Source organism: Musa acuminata, chromosome BXJ3-10 (genome assembly GCF_036884655.1).
Source record: "Musa acuminata AAA Group cultivar baxijiao chromosome BXJ3-10, Cavendish_Baxijiao_AAA, whole genome shotgun sequence".
NCBI classification, from domain to species: Eukaryota; Viridiplantae; Streptophyta; class Magnoliopsida; order Zingiberales; family Musaceae; genus Musa; species Musa acuminata.
This window is the reverse complement of record NC_088358.1, coordinates 30482355-30502729: the sequence shown is the minus strand read 5'-3', so window position 1 is coordinate 30502729 and position 20375 is coordinate 30482355. Positions and strand designations below refer to the sequence as shown.

The 20375-nt window shown below is 44.4% G+C and overlaps 4 protein-coding genes across 7 annotated transcripts; 3 read left to right on the top strand and 1 right to left on the bottom strand.

Moving 5' to 3' along the window:
* Positions 1 to 228: 228 nt before the first annotated feature.
* On the top strand, positions 229 to 2426 carry LOC135651036 (gibberellin 2-beta-dioxygenase 1-like). The gene is made up of 3 exons (XM_065170814.1): positions 229 to 869; positions 973 to 1318; positions 1903 to 2426. Exons 1-3 carry the CDS (start codon positions 466 to 468, stop codon positions 2140 to 2142), a joined length of 990 nt encoding a protein of 329 aa, XP_065026886.1. The 5' UTR covers positions 229 to 465; the 3' UTR covers positions 2143 to 2426.
* Positions 2427 to 5285: 2859 nt separating this feature from the next.
* LOC135651607 (uncharacterized) lies at positions 5286 to 8521 on the top strand. 3 transcript variants are annotated; one of them, XM_065171818.1, is made up of 11 exons: positions 5286 to 5556; positions 5657 to 5797; positions 5872 to 5921; positions 6281 to 6346; positions 6433 to 6540; positions 6801 to 6867; positions 7155 to 7239; positions 7399 to 7559; positions 7665 to 7766; positions 7921 to 8161; positions 8253 to 8521. In XM_065171818.1, the coding sequence occupies exons 1-11, from the start codon at positions 5377 to 5379 to the stop codon at positions 8384 to 8386; spliced, it is 1335 nt and encodes a 444-aa protein (XP_065027890.1). In that variant the 5' UTR covers positions 5286 to 5376; the 3' UTR covers positions 8387 to 8521. The 3 variants fall into 3 exon arrangements, with proteins under 3 accessions (XP_065027890.1, XP_065027889.1, XP_065027891.1); XM_065171817.1 differs by having other exon boundaries at positions 5289 to 5556; positions 5648 to 5797; XM_065171819.1 differs by lacking the exon at positions 5286 to 5556 and having other exon boundaries at positions 5579 to 5797.
* A 325-nt stretch (positions 8522 to 8846) lies between these two features.
* On the bottom strand, positions 8847 to 13981 carry LOC103968875 (E3 ubiquitin-protein ligase GW2). The gene is made up of 9 exons (XM_009382218.3): positions 13770 to 13981; positions 12965 to 13472; positions 12759 to 12810; positions 12609 to 12654; positions 12451 to 12532; positions 12182 to 12341; positions 11977 to 12079; positions 11189 to 11255; positions 8847 to 9495 (listed from the first exon to the last, which is right to left on the bottom strand). Exons 2-9 carry the CDS (start codon positions 13154 to 13156, stop codon positions 9025 to 9027), a joined length of 1173 nt encoding a protein of 390 aa, XP_009380493.2. The 5' UTR covers positions 13157 to 13472; positions 13770 to 13981; the 3' UTR covers positions 8847 to 9024.
* A 2071-nt stretch (positions 13982 to 16052) lies between these two features.
* LOC103968874 (polyadenylate-binding protein-interacting protein 9) lies at positions 16053 to 20336 on the top strand. 2 transcript variants are annotated; one of them, XM_065172645.1, is made up of 10 exons: positions 16053 to 16676; positions 16987 to 17097; positions 17230 to 17274; positions 18189 to 18261; positions 18346 to 18458; positions 18602 to 18661; positions 18829 to 18876; positions 18983 to 19051; positions 19785 to 19839; positions 19918 to 20336. In XM_065172645.1, exons 1-10 carry the CDS (start codon positions 16335 to 16337, stop codon positions 19980 to 19982), a joined length of 981 nt encoding a protein of 326 aa, XP_065028717.1. In that variant the 5' UTR covers positions 16053 to 16334; the 3' UTR covers positions 19983 to 20336. The 2 variants fall into 2 exon arrangements, with proteins under 2 accessions (XP_065028717.1, XP_009380492.2); XM_009382217.3 differs by having other exon boundaries at positions 19785 to 19846; positions 19925 to 20336.
* The last annotated feature ends 39 nt before the right edge of the window (positions 20337 to 20375 follow it).

The following is a 20375-nucleotide window of genomic DNA, read 5'->3' as shown; positions in this document are numbered from 1 at the left end:
GAAGAACGATGGGGGAGGGGCGGCGAGGACGTCGGCGAAGATTTCGCAAAACATGGACTCGGTCGTTGGCCTTGTGGCGTCACGGTGGTAGAGATATTATTTGGGCCATGACCAATGTAACCATAACATGGAAGGAAGCACGAGAGATGTGAGCGTGTCATGATTACGTTATAAAAAATCGAGGGGAGGGTGGTGGTGTACACGAAAGCCGAGTCACACATTCCGTCCTTATCAGCGGCACAACGCGCATCGGAGAAAAAGAGGGAGAGAGCTACCGATACATACGCCCCCCTACTCTGCTATCGAAGCCTCAACCACCGTCTTCGATCGTTGCCCTCTTTTATAGGCGTAGGCCGGTGGCCTCTGTCCTCTATATAAGTGAACCCGTCTCTTACGCCTCTGCCATACCCATCGCCCCCTCGCACTCCCGTAGAGAAGGCCCTTCCTTGCTCTGTTCCGAAAGCCATGGTGGTCTTGACCAAACCATCTCTCGGGCAGGTCTCTCTCACGAGGACACAGAAACCAAACCACAACCACTCCGGTATTCCTGTTATCGACCTGTCCCAACCGGGCTCCGAGGCTCTCGTCGTGAGAGCCTGTGAGGAGCTCGGGTTTTTCAAGGTCACCGACCATGGCATCCCCATGGAGCTCATTGCGAAGCTGGAAGAAGAGGCGGTGAAGTTCTTTGCTTTGCCGCAGATAGACAAGGAGCGTGTCGGGCCGGCGATTCCTTTCGGCTACGGGAGTAAGAATATCGGGTGTAATGGTGATACAGGCTGGGTGGAGTACCTCCTGATGGAGATCACCTCCAAGCCCATGTCACATGCTTCGCTGGCCGTCCTCACGGAGCCCTCCGCCAGCTCTTTCCGGTAAGACTAGCTTGCTTTGTTGGTTCGCAATTGAGGATGAGATGAATTATATGTCGTCTTTAGCTACCGACAGCCGCTTTGCTGATGGCGTGTCGTCTCGCAGCTCTGCTTTGAACGAGTACATATCGGCGGTGAGGAAGCTGGCATGTGAGGTTTTGGAGTCGATGGCGGAAGGGCTGAAGATCGAGCCGAGGAATATATTCAGTAAGATGGTGATGGACGAGGAGAGTGATTCGGTGTTGAGGTTCAACCATTACCCTCCGTGCCCAATGCCTCAGGCGTCGGAGGGTGTCGTGACGGGGTTCGGAGAGCACACCGACCCGCAGATAATATCGGTGTTGAGGTCGAACGACACCGCGGGGCTGCAGATCTCCTTGCGAGACGGGAGCTGGGTCTCTGTCCTTCCTGACCGAGCTGCCTTCTTCATCAACGTCGGTGATTCCTTACAGGTAGCTAGCTCATGGACCATCCGAACTTGACAATTCAGTGTGATATTCGTGTTTAGCTCTGAGCTTGATGTTGCCACGCCACAGTCGACTTGTCACCCCACCCCTCTCCTCTGCCGTAGGAAAAGGAAATCTATAGTCAATAATGTACTAGAACCAAAGTTAATCTGCAGATGATACTGATGTCGTGTAGCAGAGTGGGTAATCCTACGTGTACTACGGAGGGAGAGATATGAGACAGCAGCTTAGGTATAGATCGATAGATCTCGCCCTACTTTTACTGATCGGAAACATAGATGAGTTGACAGATGAAGATATGAGACACCCGTATGCATTATTCCGCGAAAGATAGGTGATGGAACCCGAGCGTTAGACGGCCATTTCCCCGAGTAGGTGAATTCCCAAGGTGTGGGGTTTCTTCTGGCTGGCTATCGCATTGCTGCATGATGTGACTCCCCGATGAAGCAGCATCGGTACTTCTTTTCATACATGTAGGCGAAAACTAGGTTGCTCATGCTGCATGCCCTGTGTTGCTGTGGGCTTGTTCATGTTTGTGTGACAGGGAGCTGATGGTCGTGTTCTCTCAGGTTCTGACAAATGGGAGATTCAGGAGCGTGAGGCACAGGGTTTTAGCCAATGGTCTCAAGTCTCGAGTGTCGATGATCTACTTCGGGGGGCCACCTTCCGGAGAGAGATTGGCACCGATGTCGCTGCTGATGCGCGAAGGCGAGGAGAGCCACTACAGGGAGTTCACATGGTGCGAGTACAAAAGGTGTGCCTACAAAACCATGCTGGCCGACAACCGGCTCGGGCAGTTCGAGAAGTAGGAGCGGAGGTCGCGGTGAATCCTTGTAATGCCTCGATCCGCCTACGTCCTGAGGTCAAAAGCATGCAATGAAAAGGTGACTCCTGTTTAGCTGTTAACCAAAGATGGAAACACGAAAAGGTTCTACCTCTTCCTCTGTCCGCCCCACCCGTCTTTTTCTTCCTTCTCCCTTCTTCTTCTTCTTCTTCTTCTTTTATCCACATCACACACAGGCCCTTGATGTGCTGCTGCTGATGGTGATGATTGTGTACTGATGAGAAGTCAATGTTGATGAATCGGTCCATATCTGCTTTCTCTTCCCTTGATGAATGTGTATACATGCGAGATGGAGTCTGGACTGTGAAAAGTTCCAAAAAGATCTAATCACCAACAGTGCAATTAAATGATATAGGAAGGTGGTGACTGTGGCGCCACTGCTGCTTCATGCTTCAAACTAGAAACGTCTCCCCCACAAAACAATGGGACGGCGATGCCTTGAGCACTCTCTCTCTCTCTCTCTCTCTCTTCCACAAACACTCCGCGGGCTAACATTGTTAGGTCGCAGGTCTCATTCGAGTTAACCAACAACTGCTCTCTCTAGTTAATATATATATATATATATATATATGCACTACTTGTTGGACCTATAGATATTGCTTGGTGGCTCGAGCAATCTGTGTGTGTGCGCGGTGTTTGATGTGTCTATGGACTATGATCATGCCACGATATATATATATATATATATATATATATATATATATAGAGAGAGAGAGAGAGAGAGAGAAGAGGTGAGAAATGAACACATGCATGTTTGATAGCACAGCTTTTCCTTTACGATGCAATATTACGTTCAATCAACAGTAAAAAGAAAACGTAAAACAATATATGAAGGATTAAATCATAGCATAGGTCTCCTGTCGTTACAATAATGCATCTCTACACCTGACAAGACGGAAGATAATGTTCATCGAATCAGTGGTGTCATTTACATACACAAAATATTTGCAAGGGTGCATTGACGTACCGGTGCCATCATACAATAACCCACCAACTGATGGGTTCAGTGACTCGTTTAAAACGAAAGCATCGTCTTAAAATGGTTGTACTAAGTAAGCATAATGACATGCTCGCAGTAATAGTGGGTTTAGACAACATAATCAATGTACCGAAAAGAAATATATAATCCATCCCGATAGACCCACCTGGAGAGATAAACTAAGATGTTCGTCCGTGTAATGATTCGCGTGTTTAAAAAGCTCGGGTGATGTGATTAAGATTGTTCGGTGCAGTCTATGCGTCATTATGTGGGTCATCACTGTACTTCCCGACATGACTACATCTTCCATCCACCCACCACGCTCTGCATGTTCGTGAGATTGACATCTTTAACTTCCCCTAATCACGCCGAAAGGATACTTCGTCGTCGTAAGGTTCATGGTATGATTTATGGGTGCAACATTCATCGATACATGCAACCCGTACACGAAGGGTAGGTTCGATGTCTGGGCGGTCAGTAGATACATACACACAAAAGAAGAAGGTTGACAGATGGAGGGTGGGACCAGAGGCGGTCGCCAGCTCCCTTCTAGGGATGGTTGGGGTCAAACACAAATGTCATGACGTGGGCTCACAATGCTGCCTTTTGAGCACGTCGGCCTTGACCACGGGGGCCCACCCCCCACAATAATTAGGCGCGTCCATGGAATCTTATGTGCGCATGTGGTCGAGTCGCGCAGACCCGTTAGTTGATGACAACCATTTGCGGAAGCATAGGTCGCCTAGGGGGGACCCGAACCCAACCCTCGCCCGCCTCCTGCACCGCATGCTTCATGTGCAATCCAGCTCGTTCGCGCTCTCTCTCTCTCTCTCTCTCTCTCCTCCTCGAAGAGCGTCTCCCTAATCATATCCCACCGCAGCACCGGGGACCGCATTCATTGTGCCTTGAACCCTCGAGAAGGTGATGTTACAATGAACGGGTCCGATGCTCACCGCTCGGGTCGTATGAAGTGATGCACCGAGAGAGGGAATGGCGCTATGATTAGGCGGAGACCAATCATCAACCGTTATAATTATTGCAACGACCGTCATAATAAATTTCGAAAGGGGTCCGACTATGTTATATATATATATATATATATTAATGATGGACTACTAATTAAAAGCAATCCCAATACAGCGACCGATCTATCATGATGGGTTGGAATAAACTTGCTGGTTCCTATGAATCATTGAACATTGATGTCACGTTGCATGATTTAAAGTCGATTCCTTATTTTTCTATCGTTGTTACTGTCGCTTTTGAGAGGAAAAAACTTGGTTTGTTAGAGCTACCAATCATGATTCGAGAATTGTGGGGCCTCTTGCTGCATGCTATCATTAGAGCCTAACTATATGCAAGTCAAGGAGAGATTTAATTTGGTGGGGCGACATCAGCCAGAAAAATTTTCCGGGGTGATTCAGTCTGCACTGGCCGGGGTGCAGCAATTCAAATCGAGGCTCTCCGTGATCTCGGTCATCGCACGTGATGATTCACGGCGCATTCCGGATCCAGTCGACCTTGAGATTCGCGCAAAACCGCCCTCCGAACGGCCAGATCCCTGCCTCCTATATCCTGCACCACCACCAACTCGTTTTGCCGACCGCATGTACGATGATCACCCTTCTCGCAACGACGGGTGGACGATCGCGATCCAAGGATGGCAAACATTTGGGATCCATTATCACGTGTGCGCGCACGAGGAAAAATGGAGATGGTGATATAAGCACGCGGCAATGCTAATTTATTGGGCTCGGCGGGGACAATCCAAAAGCCCGGTCCGTGCTCAAGTGGTTGATCTCCGAACGAGGAGGAGGCACATGCGCGCATGGGGTAGGGTGGGGTGGGGTGGGGTTGGGGTGGGAAACCAAAGAAGCACCGAAGTCACATGGCGTCGCCTGGGTCGACGCGAAGGCTGCATGCCTGCCCTGCCATCCATGCGTTGCTTCCCCACCAACATCGAGGGCGATATCCCTCACCTACCTCCCCCACGTGATCTGGATTCAGATCCCCTACCGCTTGGGCCGTGCAGAAATCTATCACCGTATCTCGCACTAGATTCAATAGAATAGAGTTGATGCTTAAAGCTGAGATCGGCTGCTGCTCCATCCAATTGTAACCATCCAAAAATAACGAGATCAATCTTTCCTTCCTAACCATCAAGGTTGAGGTCGAGAGAAGCATGATCGATCCACGACAGAGGAGCCACGTGAAACATGCATGCAAGCTTATTTAAATGATTATTTTCTGCCTTCCTCTCCCAGATCGATTTTGTTTCGCCTGCTCATCACACCGCCCCTTTCCCGTACTATATTACCATTCCCACAGATGCTGTTTCTCATCTTTCTCGGGTCCACTCTCCTCGTAGCCTTCCTGTCGTCGGCCGGATCCCATCTCCCGGTGTGTCTCTGCTCGCGTCCCTCCCTCGCTTCCATGTTGGTCTCGTTGTTTCCGCCGTCGATGACGGCACCCTGAGTTTACTCTCGACTAGATGGCGCAGGAGGTCAAGATGTTCTTTGGATGGGGGAAGGAGACGAAGAAAGACAACGCGGTGGTGGAATCGACGCCGGCGCACACCAATGGGAGTTTTGCGAACGGGAGGAAGGCCGATCTGGCTGTTTACGAGCAGTTCGAGCAACAGGTGGGATTCGTGGTTTCCAATCCTCTGCCTGCTGAAGCAGGGCATGACCTCACAGCGACGATGACAAATTGCAGGAACGAGCGACTGGGGCACGGCCGGGAGTCATTTCGGACGCAGAGAGACCGTAAGACTCCCTTGGTTTCTTCGCCTTCTTCTGTTGATGTCGGATTGCTTGCATTCGTTAAGTGTCTTCCTAGCCCAACCAAGATGTGGAAATCTGGTTCAGCGTCATATAGATGTTGAAATCTTTCTCGTTTTCATCGGTGGTCGGAGGAGTTTCATTGCAACGTTCACTGAGGGATTTACGTTGAGAGTGTATTTGCGCAAAATATGAACAGATCTTGTTCTTCTTTCTTTCTTTCTTTCCTTCTTTTGCTCTCATTTTGATCGATTACTGGATCTCTTGCTGTACACAACCATGGACGCATGAGAATGCTCTCTCTCTCTCTCTGAGAAACTGCTTGTGGAAACGATGTTTTGCAGGCAGAGGCCGCTGCTTCCACCTTTTGAATCTGCAGAAGTTCGAACATTAGCAGAGACTTTGTGCAGGTAGGTTGCTTGCTCGCTTGTTGTTCTGAGAAATCTCTGACAGCATAAAAATTTGCAGGTGATCTAACTATTTGTTTCACTCACAGAGATATTATCCGGGGAAGCCCGGATGTGAAATGGGAAAGCATCAAAGGGTTGGACAATGCCAAGCGCCTCCTCAAGGAAGCAGTCGTCATGCCCATCAAGTATCCCAAGTACGTATCAGCACATATAAGCTCGGTTCTACCTTGATCATGTTCGTTTGATGCATTTGCTTCACGACTTGCTTTAGTTCAAATAGCTGTTCTGTATTTACTCTGTTCGATCGCTTATTTGTGATTTCATTTATGACTCAACATTCCGGCGTTGTCGGAAAAACAAAAACCATATATTTATCGTTCGCTTGCTGTGATTATGTGTTTTTGGGTAAGATTAGGAAAATTCAATGATCCTCTTCGTTCATTTGTAATTGAAGGTACTTCACCGGCCTTCTTTCGCCATGGAAAGGCATTTTGCTGTTTGGCCCCCCGGGAACAGGAAAGGTACTCTCTCATTGTGCTGTTCCAATGGAGATAGTCTTATATTATGAGACATCATGATTCACCATCACGCGTAGAAAGGAATTAACCATATACACTTGCCTGAAGCTTTTTCCTTTGGACATGGTCTCGAGTTTGTGCACCGTCTCTCGTCTTTTAGCTATTCTGGATGGAGTTTGCTCTTTCCTAAGCGTTCGCTGATGGGATGTTTTCACGGCACGGCATGAAGTTTTTGTGCATCGACGTATGAACTTTGCTTTCTTTTGTTTTTTGATCTTCCTTCTTACCAGACGATGCTTGCAAAAGCTGTAGCCACCGAATGCAAGACCACCTTCTTCAATATTTCCGCATCATCAATCGTCAGCAAATGGCGTGGTATGGGGCTTTGACGTGCATCTTCTTACCAGCTTCCGCCCTTGTTTTAGTTGCTCTCCCATGCTTTCTAGTGTAGTCGCTCACCTATGTAGGATGGTTTCTTTTACGAACCGATCGAAGAACAGACGGACGACTGACTTGTCGATTGGGATCTCACAGGTGACTCGGAGAAGCTGGTGAGGGTCTTGTTTGAGCTTGCCAGGCACCACGCACCGGCTACTATTTTTCTGGATGAGATCGATGCAATCATCAGCCAACGCGGGGAAGCTCGCAGCGAGCACGAAGCCAGTCGACGTTTGAAGACCGAGCTCCTTATACAGGTAATCGATCGATGGATCCCTTGATGTCAGCTGGAGTCGCGAGATGCGCCGGTGGTCTCATGATCTTGATGTTGTTCTGGAACTCGACTCGGATGATCGATGCAGATGGATGGTTTGACGAAGACGAATGAGCTGGTTTTCGTTCTCGCTGCGACAAATCTACCGTGGGAGTTGGACGCAGCGATGCTCCGACGTCTCGAGAAAAGGGTATCCTTTTGATGGCACTCATCGGTAAGATGAGATCAAATCTCACTTGCATGTCTGCCGCTTTTGAGCTCTTGAAATCTATGCTATACGAGAGAGGAGTCGTTTGGTGGGTGTCCATCTCGCTTCTTCTCCTTGACCGACCGGGTTGAATTAGATTCTCGTACCGCTTCCCGAACCGGAAGCAAGACGAGCAATGTTTGAGGAACTGCTACCATCGGTGCCTGCAAAGGCAGAGGTCCCGTATGACTGCCTGGTGGAGAAGACAGAGGGCTATTCGGGCTCCGACATCCGTTTGGTGTGCAAGGAGGCAGCCATGCAGCCGCTGAGGAGGTTGATGTCATACTTGGAAGACCAACAGCAACGACAACAACAAGATGAGAAGATCGACGACGATGGTTTGTATTATGTCGGAATTCTTGGCTGCTTCTTTCATGTATGTGGCCTTGGACGGCACGACAAATTACTTGGTCTTTCTCGTGCACGCAGAGCTGCCTCCTGTTGGTCCGGTAACGCCGGAAGATATCGAGGTGGCACTGAAGAACACAAGACCGTCGGCCCACCTCCATGCTCATCGCTACCACAAGTTCAACGAAGACTATGGCAGCCATGTCCTTCATTAGAGAGCTCCTCCTCCGGTTCTCCTTGAACGATTAACTGCATTCCTTCCTCTGAACTTTTTTAAGGACTGTCTGGATTTGAATTTACTTGCGAGAGAGCGAGATAGAATAATCACAAACGAGATCTATCTTCTGTGCTGATGCCATGCTTTATTTGCTCTGTTCATCGTACATTATTCGGTGACAACAACGTTGACTGCATCTATTTAAGATGGTGGGTTTCGTGGGCACAAATTCGATCTTCGAATTAAGAACAAAAGGTCATGCAGATGTTGCCACTGCTTCGCTGTAAACAGCTTGTGTATCGCCTACGACGATTAGTGGCGTATCTATGCTAAGATATTCCAATATGCATCCACCAAACGAAAGGTTAGAGATGAGTCGCCCCATCGCGTCACAGCTTGCTGTTGTCCATCTCCAGTGCCAAATAACACCCCACCATTTGAACACCATCACATTTAGATTGGATTCCACAAAAGTGACACCACCATATTTTCCTCCTTTTTTTCTCCATTACTTCCTTTTTCGAGCATACACATATAGGAGACCAACTAACAATCAAGGAACGAGAACAGCTATCACAAGAAAAACAAATGGCCAAGTGGAACAGGATGCAGATCGTCAAAGCCAATCACCAGTATTTACTGCCAGCTGACTCCATGGCTACTCGTCCTCGCTTGAGCCTCTGCTAGTGAAACAGCCATGGCCAGCATCATCTGTTCATCGAAGCTCTCCGGAACAGAAAGTCCTGAAGCCATGTTCGTACCTTCCGAGTGTGATATCGCTGCTGCCCCTGCTTCCACCATCCCATCGGAGCCTGCATAGCTGGTTCCTGCTTCGGCCACCTCTGACCACTGGTCCGTCGAACACTCCCCAAACTCCTCCCTCGGCAGTTCACTCCCGCCGTCTCGTAAAATGGCGGCAGCATTAGTAGCAGCAGCATCACCATTCATATGTTGACGCTCGGCTAAGGCTGCAGCTGCACAAGCCAGCCCACCGGAAGAAGATAATTTCGCAGGAGCTGTTCTATGGAGATTGTACCATTCACCGGAGGTTGATGGTCCAGGCAAAGAGCTGCCACCACAACCTGGATTGCCTTGAGATCCCTGCTCCTGTTCAAAATAATAATGATAGTAATAGTAAGAAGTTAGAATTAAGACTGACAATAAAGGATAGGAGAAGATGATAGACGCAATTTATCCTTGCATGGCTAACAAGAAAGCACCAGCAATATCATGATCCATGTTCCGATGTCCGTATAGAGCTTATGTAACCCAGAAGCTATAAATGCAAACAGCAGATGCCTTCTCCAAGTGCTGAGAAAGAACACAACATCATGGAACAATTTTATAACTGCCTGTGCAAAGGCATAAAACATGGAGGGCCACATGCTTCCGCATGAAGATATACGCAACATGGTTCCCAAACATACAAAGGGCTCATGCTATGAAACTTAGAGAATGGATATTTGATTCCAGTTGAGTACTCCGAAAAAGGGCATGCCCAGTGCTCAAGGCTCCATGAATGCAGGGTGGTCAATGAATGCAGTCTTTCCCCTCCATACAGGAAGGTTGTTTCCATGATTCTCAATTGCATTTTCGACCATCTTAATGCTTCACAGAAACTTTGGTAGTTTTGACAGGGAGTGACAGAACACATTGTTACCAAGTTTCTCACACACTAATGTCTGATGGACTAGGTCATGCACAAACCTGATAGTTTCTGTTCATAAACAATCAATAGACAGAAGCAATAAGCTTAGTCTAAAAGAATCCTTGAGAACTTAGATATATGTAGAGTCACTGATGAACGACAACAACATGCATTAGCCATAATTTCAAATTTTATACCATATGCTACAAGAATGTACAATTCAGTCATATGATAATATATTCTTCAGAATGGCAGCTTCATATTACACGATCACAAGGTGATCACATGCACTGCACTGCTTGTCATATGTACCCAAGCCTAGAGCCCTCAGTTCAACTTTTTAGTCTGTCTTGTTCCAAGTGTTGTGAGTTTGTATATTGATACATAAAGAGAACTTCAGTAAGCTACTAAAAATCAAAAGCATCCACCAAAACTTATGGACTTTGTTGTTTCAAGATGTGTTGACAGAAAAGATTAGAAATCACAAGAAGAAAATCAACAACTTTTACAATTATACATTTATCTGCTACCAATGGATCAGCATAAAGTACATCAGTGTTGGAACTGGCAACATAGCCACACAAAGTTTTGATCCAAATACTAACTGGGTGCCATTCGATGAATAATACAAGCTCGGCGTATTTGCATGAAGAATTAGTTCAGTGGGACTAAATTTAGCAAAAAGACCTCAGACGACTGTTAAGCAATACATGCTCATGTTATTGAATTATGGGACCTAATAAAAGTAGTACGAAACTAGTAACAGCACAATTTTGGTGCCGGATTGTGTTTTTATCAGGATGTTAGCAATGATTACAAGAATATCAGTCTGAATAGGATAAAGGTGCTTAAAAGTAAACAGAGCAGACTGGCATAGGGAATGAACAAGCAATAAAGAGTACACCAACATAAAGACGGGGCATTTAGCATGTCATTCATGAGGGCCTAACACATAGGATCTCAGAATCATAGAGTTAATGAGCCTTTTGAATAATCTACAGAAAAAGGATCTTTAAGATAGCACAAAGAATCATTCACTCACTTCACTGACATACATAAAATTTGCATTTGTCAAATTTGCAGCATAGTTACTATAATCAGCACTACTTCAGTTTATGTTTCATTGTATTCAATATATCATGATCGTATTACCTGAATCGAGAGCCAGATTGCTTCCATGACCATTATGTCTTCAAGATCTAGGTCAAAATTATCATCCCTACATTTTACAGTGTGTTGGAATGAGAGATGATATAAAAAGATAACATCCAATATCATAAACGGTTTCATAGTGTAGATGTAGCAGGAGATATAAAAAAAAGAAGTCCAAAAAATAGAATACACATCTGAAATAGAAGTCATAGATCATCCAATTTTATCTTGAGATCTTATGTCACTTCTGAAGCAAGAATTTCACATTTTCAAAATGACTCCCACCGCAGACCCCCTTTTCCCTCTTTCTCGCCTTTTATTGGGTCTTCTTACGCACAGACAAATTTAATTATCTCACAAGTTCCATGTCATCAAGATCATCCTTATAAAGAACATTAACATTTCTTGTTACTTATATTTTGAAATTTTTAGATAACTTGATTTTGTATCTATTAACCTAAATGAGATCAGTAAGCAAACTGAGCAAGAAATAGGCTAATAATAGTGAGAAAATGATGCTAGAGTTGACCTATGGTTCGTGGAGTAACATAAGCAATCAAGTATAGTATGGGGAAGCATTCATCTTCAAGACCAGACAAAAGAAAAGCAAAACTTTAGACAGCAAAAAGAAAGGCCCCATAAGCACGAATACCAAATGCCACAGATCAAACCCATGAACTATTGGATGCTAGACCAAAAATTTTCTTCATCATAATTGTTCAATCTCTATTTTATCAGGATCAATCCACCTATCACTGATCAAAACATGCAACAGCATTTTTTCCTACCTATTCTGTCTCAATTGTGAAAACCTTGTGGTTGCAGGTGCAGAGCATGAGGCTTGAGATGAACCAAAGTCAATTGATTGTCTTGTGCATTTCAAAGGTGGCACTGTTCAGTAAACAATAAAAAAATAAAAAAGGTGGCTATTTAGTGCTAAACAAATTAATTACAGGCAACGATGTAAAAGCACAAATCTCCCCCGTTACAGACCTGAGATAGAGGTATCGTATGTATCATGATATCTCACATCTGTTGGAGTCATTATTCTGCTGGATGAACTTATACTTTGTCTCTTGTTCATCCTTTCCGCTTCATCCTGTATTTCTTTCTGCCGAATCCGTATCTGGGCTTCTATAACCTTCTGCTCCTCCTGCATTTACACAGAGAACTCTCGGCAAATAAAAACCCATCTCTCATGCAGCAATAGAACATTGACAATTCCAAGAAAGCAGGCATGCCGAGTTCAGTGAAGAACTTACAACTTGTTCCATGCCCTTCTCCTCTTTTGTCTTTGCACCACGGTATTCCACGGCATAGTTTGAAGTTTTACAGAAGGGGCACCTTTGAAGTCAAGGAGACGACCTTTTATGTGATGAAAATTAGAACCAGCTGCATCAGCATCTGAGAAAAAGGATACTGTGTCGGGCGAGTTGAATGTGGTGGTTTCATCTGAAGAAAACACTCTGCACAAGAATCCAACTTGAGAAATGAAACCAACGATCCGTATACAGTAACTGGAAATCTGATGATAATTCCTTTAAATGTTTAACAAAAGTTTCTGCAGTACCTGTGCAGATGCCCTTCATGCAACACCTTGACCGGTTAAGGCTCGGATAATACTGAACCCAAAATGTTTTCCATGTTATAAAATCATCATATATTCCATCAAACAACAAAAGATGAGGCATCCCGGATCAAAAATCTTGAACCCACAGCAATCAAGAAACGGAAACAGAACAGCGTAGATACAAAACAATGAGAAGAAAAACGGACCAGGAAGCAGATGGGACACTCTTCGAGAGTGAAAGAGTAGTCCTCGAGGCCTGGATAGCAAGGCGCCAGCTTGGACTCGAGAATGAGCTTCCTCAGCTTCTTGTGATCAATGTCCTTAAGCACATACAGACCCTGCGGCCGCGTATACTTCTCATCCACCACCTGCCGCCTCCTTCCCATCTTATTCCCCATCAATCCTCCCCACCAACGTAAGAGATATCCCAAAGCAATTAAAGACGCCTACCAAAAGAAATCCCCTTTTCCTTCCACTTATTTTCCAGATCACTCCCCCGACATCTCAAATGAATTAAAAAAAAGAAACAACAAGATAGTCAAGGAATCGAAATCTAATTCCCCACCAACAATCCACCTTTCCTGTCCATCTGCCAAATCACGACACTTGAATTTGCCAAACCCTCCCTCCTCACTCTGAATCGCGGAAAGGAACTCCGCCGAGCCTCCCTCTTATTTCCGAGATCCGATTCGCCATCACGAACCCCCCCAGTACCTGCACACCGAAAGAACAATTTTTGTGTAGGATCAAATAAGAAATTCATAATCCACACGAGAATAACAAAATTAAAACCTAATTTGCCTCTCCTGGCTTCAGAAAAGGCAAGAAGACCACAACAAATCCTCCCCGTCTCGCCAATCGACCATGAGGTCAGAAAGGAGAAGAGCGAAACGGAGCACCGCCCAACAAAATCACACCTTCCCCCTCCGCTCCCCTCGGAGGCCATCTCCCAGCTTCCCAATCTCTTCCAACGATTCCGAAATTAACAGAAAAGGGGGATAAAGAAGGTACCTTTGAAGTCGGGGGGGCGAGAGAGAGAGAGAGAGAGAGAGAGCGGGGGGGTGGTGGGGAGTGCGGAAGAGAGCTAGGGGAGCCGAGAGGCGCAAGGATGGAGGGGAAGGAAGCGCAACAGGACCGGTCCAAGGCGTTCGGCTCGTACGAACCTCCTCGGGAGCACGAGAAAGACTACGGGAATGAATGGACGCGCAGAGAGAGATTTGAATCGGTACATTATCAGGTAATAACAACGAGAACATCAAATACTATAACATTACCACCGGGGCAAGGATCATGCGTCCAGCTCAGCTGTCTCGGTTCCGACAGGGAACACATTCTCACGCGACCAAACGCGACCGGCAACTCTCCTGCGAGAGTGAAATCCCGTTCCGTGGCTGGGCCAAGACACCCGATCTCCACCATAAATGTATACGTATATTATCTCACCTCCTCCCGTGTGTCTTCTTGTGCTTTCTCATCCTCCGCAACCTGTTTGACAGAATGCCTCCCGTCCGTCAGCCGCTTGTGTTATTATTATTATTATTATTATTCTCTCTCTCTCTCTCTCTCTCTCTCTCTCTCTCTCTCTCTCTACCTGCTTCGGAATCAGGTTATTAATTGAAGGAGCGACTTGACTTTGTCCGAAATCATGTCAGAATCAGGTCCGTCGTCCTTAGACAAATTGCAAAGCTGCTTTGATGATATCGTAGCTAAAAACACAATCTAATCGTCACTCGTCGTCGATGTCCAGTTGTTGATCCGCCGAGCATACTTTTTCGCCTTTTGTATTCATCTTTCCATCCTCCCACCCTGACATCGAAGAACAAGACACAGCAGTCAGTGTGCATTCTTTGAAGTATCAGAAGGTGGTAGCAACGGCGGATCTCTTGTCTGTAACTACACATCCACATCGATCGACGCCATCGATAGAGCAAACTAGCTCACCAAACAAGACAAGCACCGGCAACCACCAGCCTGCACAGAGACTCGGATCTTCCTTGTACACATCATCCAAGGCGCCGAATTCCCGGTCAGGGAAGCTGCACCCACCACCAAGTCGCCCTCGAAACACTGACAGTCATAGGGACTCGGGCGTTGCTTCGGTCAACAAAAGTATCTTCTTCTGAGGTTTCGGGAAGCAGCAGCGCGACCTAAATTTGCTCTCGAGTCTGAAATCAGCGTACCACCAGTGGTGCTCTATCGTCCTTGTCTGTCTATGGTGCTCGTAAACCTCACCTTTCCTGTTGAAACTGAATCCCTCGATGATCAAATGGATCGCTCGAGCCTGACGAGATCATACTAGGATGTCTCTCAAAGCCGAGAGTCGGCAGATTCATAGGACAGTGGATGCTGATTCATCTGACTCCGTCGAACTCCAGTAAATGCTTGGCATATTACATATATATATTGCTGGCTCGGTGAAGAACTTGATGTTTCATTGCTGCTCGCACCCCCCTCGCTTCAATCAGATAGAAACTAAATTGGAAACTCGCGGTGTGCGAAGGTCAGCACGTAAGATGGATGGGCTTCGATATGCATGCAATGAGATTGCCTTTTCTAGTAGGATATTATTTCTCACTCGAATGTTACCTTTTCTACCGGGAGCTATTCATTACCTTCTATCGTGTTTCTTACCATCACAGTAAAATACACGACGACGAGATCATGGAGTGAGTTGTTCATTATTGCCTGTGATCTTAACGTGAATCGTTCCAAATATCGCGTCACTAAAGACTCTCTAAAACTGGAGTTCGAAGAACAATTACATTCCTTTGGTCAAACATTTCCTTTGACCGTAAAGATGTCAAGTCAAAATCATCACATCCATGTCGATAACCTGTAGAAAGAAATAAATGGCACCAACACACGTACACGGCATTCCAACCGGAGCGCAGGACGGGTGTCTCCTCCTCGGCCCAACAATGGGTGGGTTAGCCCATCTTGGATCGACTCCACAATAATTCATGGGAATTCCGTTGTGACGAAGACGATTAACAACATCGTATCAGTTAATAACAGAATCGAGATAATTATGTACCCGAATCTGTGGAAAAGGCTTAACTAACCTAACAAATTAACAACAGGCTTGCTTGCTTAATCCCTAAATTAAGTCATCAATAAACCGATCTAATATAATCTAATCTAATACAGTACACAATACGTTGGTCTCCTTCCTATTTCTTCCAATATAATATGGTATTATTAAATATTCCTCATCTCTCGCACTGTCGATGAGGATTAATAAGAAATAGAAAGAAAACGAATTAGGCGAATAATCCCTTCTATATATAGCAAGCCGCAGCAGCAGCAGCAGCTCCATCTCTCTTGGGTTCATCGCATCTTTTTCCTCTCGCCCCTCGTCTTTCTCTCCTCGGATTGCCATCTCACTCCGCCAATTACACAAAAGAAGCAGTGGGAGAGCCGGCGATGGCGAAAATGATCGCGTCTTGCTGATGTTTTCCGCTCGATCGCCTCGTTGCGTCCGCTATCTCGATCGTATCGTCCAGCTCGATCGGGTCTTGATTTGTTCTCGGTAGTGTTTGTGTGTTTATTTTACCTTTTTCTGTAAGGGGAAATAAAATGGCTGCGGTGGCTGAGAAGGCGATCGGGGCGGACAATCAGGTCATCCACCGCCAGTCACCGGCGGCGGAGACGGAGAGGGAGTACCAGAGGGATGTGAAGAATCTGGTGGATTTGCTCTCCAAATTGAATCCGTCCGCCAAGGAGTTCTTCCCTTCTTCTTATGCTGCCCCCGGCGGTGGCGCCGGTGCCCACCGGGTTTCGGACGGCCGGATGTCGGCCGATGCGCCCGTCTTCGTGTCGTGGAATGATTTCTATCACAATAATCTATTGATGACTAACAATGGTACTAGTAAGGATTCCAGCAGCGATGGATCATCGAATAATCAGCCCAATCCCAGAGTAATTGCATCGATTCCTTACTCGACTTTCAACTGCGTTACGTCTCTCGTTGCTTTTTCGAAATTAAGCTTTGGATCATGTGAATTTTAGCTTTAAGGGATTCTGGGTTTCTGTTTCTCGTTCAAAATGTCAATCTTTTTCGGGCTTTCTCCATGCATTTTCGAGAAAATGCAACCTTATCAGAGGAAGACGGCATGATTTGGAATTGGAGTATGAACAAGATCTGTTAAAACGTGTCCAGAACTAGGAAAAAAAATGTTTATTTTATAAGTGTTTTCCTCGGTCGCTGATACTGCTCCTTCTTTGGCAGAGAAGAAATGGTTATAACCAGGGGAGGAGGAGGACGAATTATAGACTTCGAGGAGCTGAGAGGGAGGATAGCATTAGGCGAACTGTATATGTGTCTGACATCGATCAGCTTGTGAGTCTATCTTGTGATTTCTTCTTATTCGTTGCTGTTTTATATTTCAATCATTCTTGAAAAGATGGCTCGGTCCTTATCCAGTACTGTTGTCTGTCGTGCTGATATGGATCGTTGTTTGATGAATGCCAGGTAACTGAAGAAAAGCTTGCTGAAGTATTTGCGAATTGTGGGCCAGTAAGTTCGCAACTTCACATACTATAAAGTATTTAGAAATTTTCTTTCTGTCTTTTACAAAGCCTATGATAATCATATTTTTGCCAAATGTTATGCATTGCACAAAGAAAAGATAAACAGGGCTGGGAATCTCATAGTTTTGCTTTACATTTGTGATTTTCTTCTGATTTACCAAGCAATGAACATGTTTATCACTTTCATGACCTCAGCATAGTCAGTTTCTTCTTTTGTGATCTATGCTCTTTATTGTCCATTTTAGCATATGAAAAGGGGATGTTCAAGATAGAATGACAGTAATAGCACTATTTACAAGTGTGAAACAACCACTCGATGAGCTAATCTGCAACCGATCTTGTTTAATACCACTTCCCTATCAGGTCGTCGATGCTTGTGAACGTGGAGTAAAATATCCATGAAATTAATTGGAAACCTCTCACTGTTGCAGTCCTAGGTTCTGCAGTAGCATTCTCCAAAGTTTCAAATTCCAGTCTGAGATGATAATCACACGTAACACCCTCTCTACTATAACCATTTCATTCTTGTATGATCAACAATGTCTAACCTTTATTTTTTTGTTGAACAATAGATCCAAGATAAGATATCAAAAAAAATTTATTTTCAGGAATTTCTTAATAATTTAACTCAAAACAATAATTAAGCTAACTAAATTATTAGCAATCCTGGGAGAAGGTTACACATCTGTGTTTTGGAGGTTAATAAATGAATTGGCTAATCCCACATGGGGGAGGAAGGAATTTCTTGTTTTTATCCCATTTTATTGCTGTCGTGTAAGATATTTTTTGCTTATCCATCAATTTTTGATGTCATTGTAAAAGCACAAATACAATGAACTTATCATGTTTTTCATTTTTCTCTTCTGATTATCATGTTACATTTTAAATTTCATACTGAAGGTAGTAGATTGCCGAATTTGTGGTGATCCCCACTCAGTCCTACGATTTGCATTCATAGAGTTCTCTGACGAGGGTAAGTATATATGATTAGCATTTCTTTCTTGGATATGCATGAATCACACATGTCATACTAACAAGCATGCTGTTTTGCTCATAGATGGTGCGAGGGCAGCATTAAATCTTGGTGGGACAATGCTAGGTTATTATCCTCTCAGAGTCCTACCTTCAAAAACTGCAATTCTGCCAGTGAATCCAAAATTTCTTCCTAGGGTAAGTATTTTTTATCGTTTCATGTACAGTTTTACTTGTAGAGACTGTTTAGGAATAAGAAAAAAAGTAAGGGCAGATTGTCCGATGCTTCTTCACTTTATAATTTTTTTGCTGGAGTACTGACTGCCAAGATTTTGATGCAGTCTGAAGATGAGAAAGAAATGGTTGTAAGGACAGTTTATTGTACAAATATTGATAAGAAGGTAAATGCATCTCTGCCTCCTGCATTATGATCCTTCTTTTTCCCTAATTACTAAGTGGTATGTGTTAAAATATAACTATGAAGTCTAATTTGTGATGGTTATTATGAATATTATTGTAAATGCATCATGTTTATAATATGTCATGGCCTTAACTTGTCCTGTTGCAGGTTACTCAAACAAATGTCAAAGTTTTCTTTGAACGGTTTTGTGGTGAGGTTAGCTAACTACCCACTATATGATCAATTTGTTGAATGCTTTTCATTATTAAGCTTGTAACGGTGCCTTATTTGTTAGTGACTCAGTTTGAATAGTGTTTCACAGGTTTCTCGTTTGAGGCTGCTTGGTGATAATGTGCACTCAACATGTATTGCATTTGTAGAGTTTGTTCAGGTAATTAATTGTGAACTTATATTTTAATTGCTGTTTGACCGATACATTGACAAATTTTCATTCTATTTCACTAGAAATGGATTAGTTAAGATTGCTCAGAATTGAAGCAGAGGTTATTCAATAGTTGATGTCTAACATTATGTCAACAAGATATCTTTAATTACCATGGCAATTTGAAGAATACTGAATTACATATTGTTAATAATAAAGTAGTATGTTGCAAGAAACTTACTATTAGTGTAGAGTTGTTAAACTTATGGCTTATATAAGGGTCAAATATCAATTGATGGTAATATCAATTGATGGTTTAAGATATGGTTGGACTTGTGTGTTTCTGCTTAAATATCTTTAAAAACCTAGACGTAATATATCAGACTCTTTCCAAGCTTGTGCATATCACATCATCTTATGGTTGTAGGGTTTATACATTTTTTGGACCAGTTATGTGGTAAAGAAGCTGAAAGATCTTAGGTTTAGTCTTGGTAATTGCATGGGTACAAGGATATTACACATGAATCTACCTCTTGAAAGCACAAGAACCTTCAAGGGTAAGATAGGATAATACACATCTTTTATCGATCTTACAGCTTAATTTTGGTAATTGCTTGGTACATACAAAATATAGCAGAAGTGGTATTATTGCATCCATCAGTCTGTTTCTACACTGGTGATTAAAGGTTTTCTACTTTGCATTTCGATTAATGTTTTCCACTTTGCATTTCGATTAATGCAGGCTGAAAGTGCAATCATGGCTTTGAATTGTAGTGGCACAATTTTGGGAGCCCTACCTATCAGGCAAGATCCTGACTACCATTCAGCTGATGTTTTGTAGAGTTTGTGCAAACTAAAATAGCTTTCAATCCCACATCTCAGGGTGAGTCCTTCAAAGACACCAGTGAGGCCACGCATACAACGAGCTGATTCAAACTGACCAGGGTTCGTTAATAGCTGAACATTACTAGCATTCCACCTAGTGAGACCTTATTGCAAGGTTGTGCTGTATCGGCATGCATTATCAGCTAAGAAGATATATTCATCTCCATATGATTTATCGTTGACCGGGTATATCACTCGAGTGGGAACTCATTGTTGCTTGTAACCAGAACCTTCTTTTATTTGTTTTCTTTTCCTTTTCGGCGGGAGGAGTCAAGGAACCTTGATGGCTAATCTTATTCATCTGACCGATCTACATGTGTATGCAGCTACACTATGTTCTAGTACCAATTGACCATCGGCTGATCTCTAGCCCTATTTATATTATATGTTCAACCTCTCTGCTGGATTCCGGATGTCCTGTTTGTTTTTCTCTAGTGTATTCTACGCT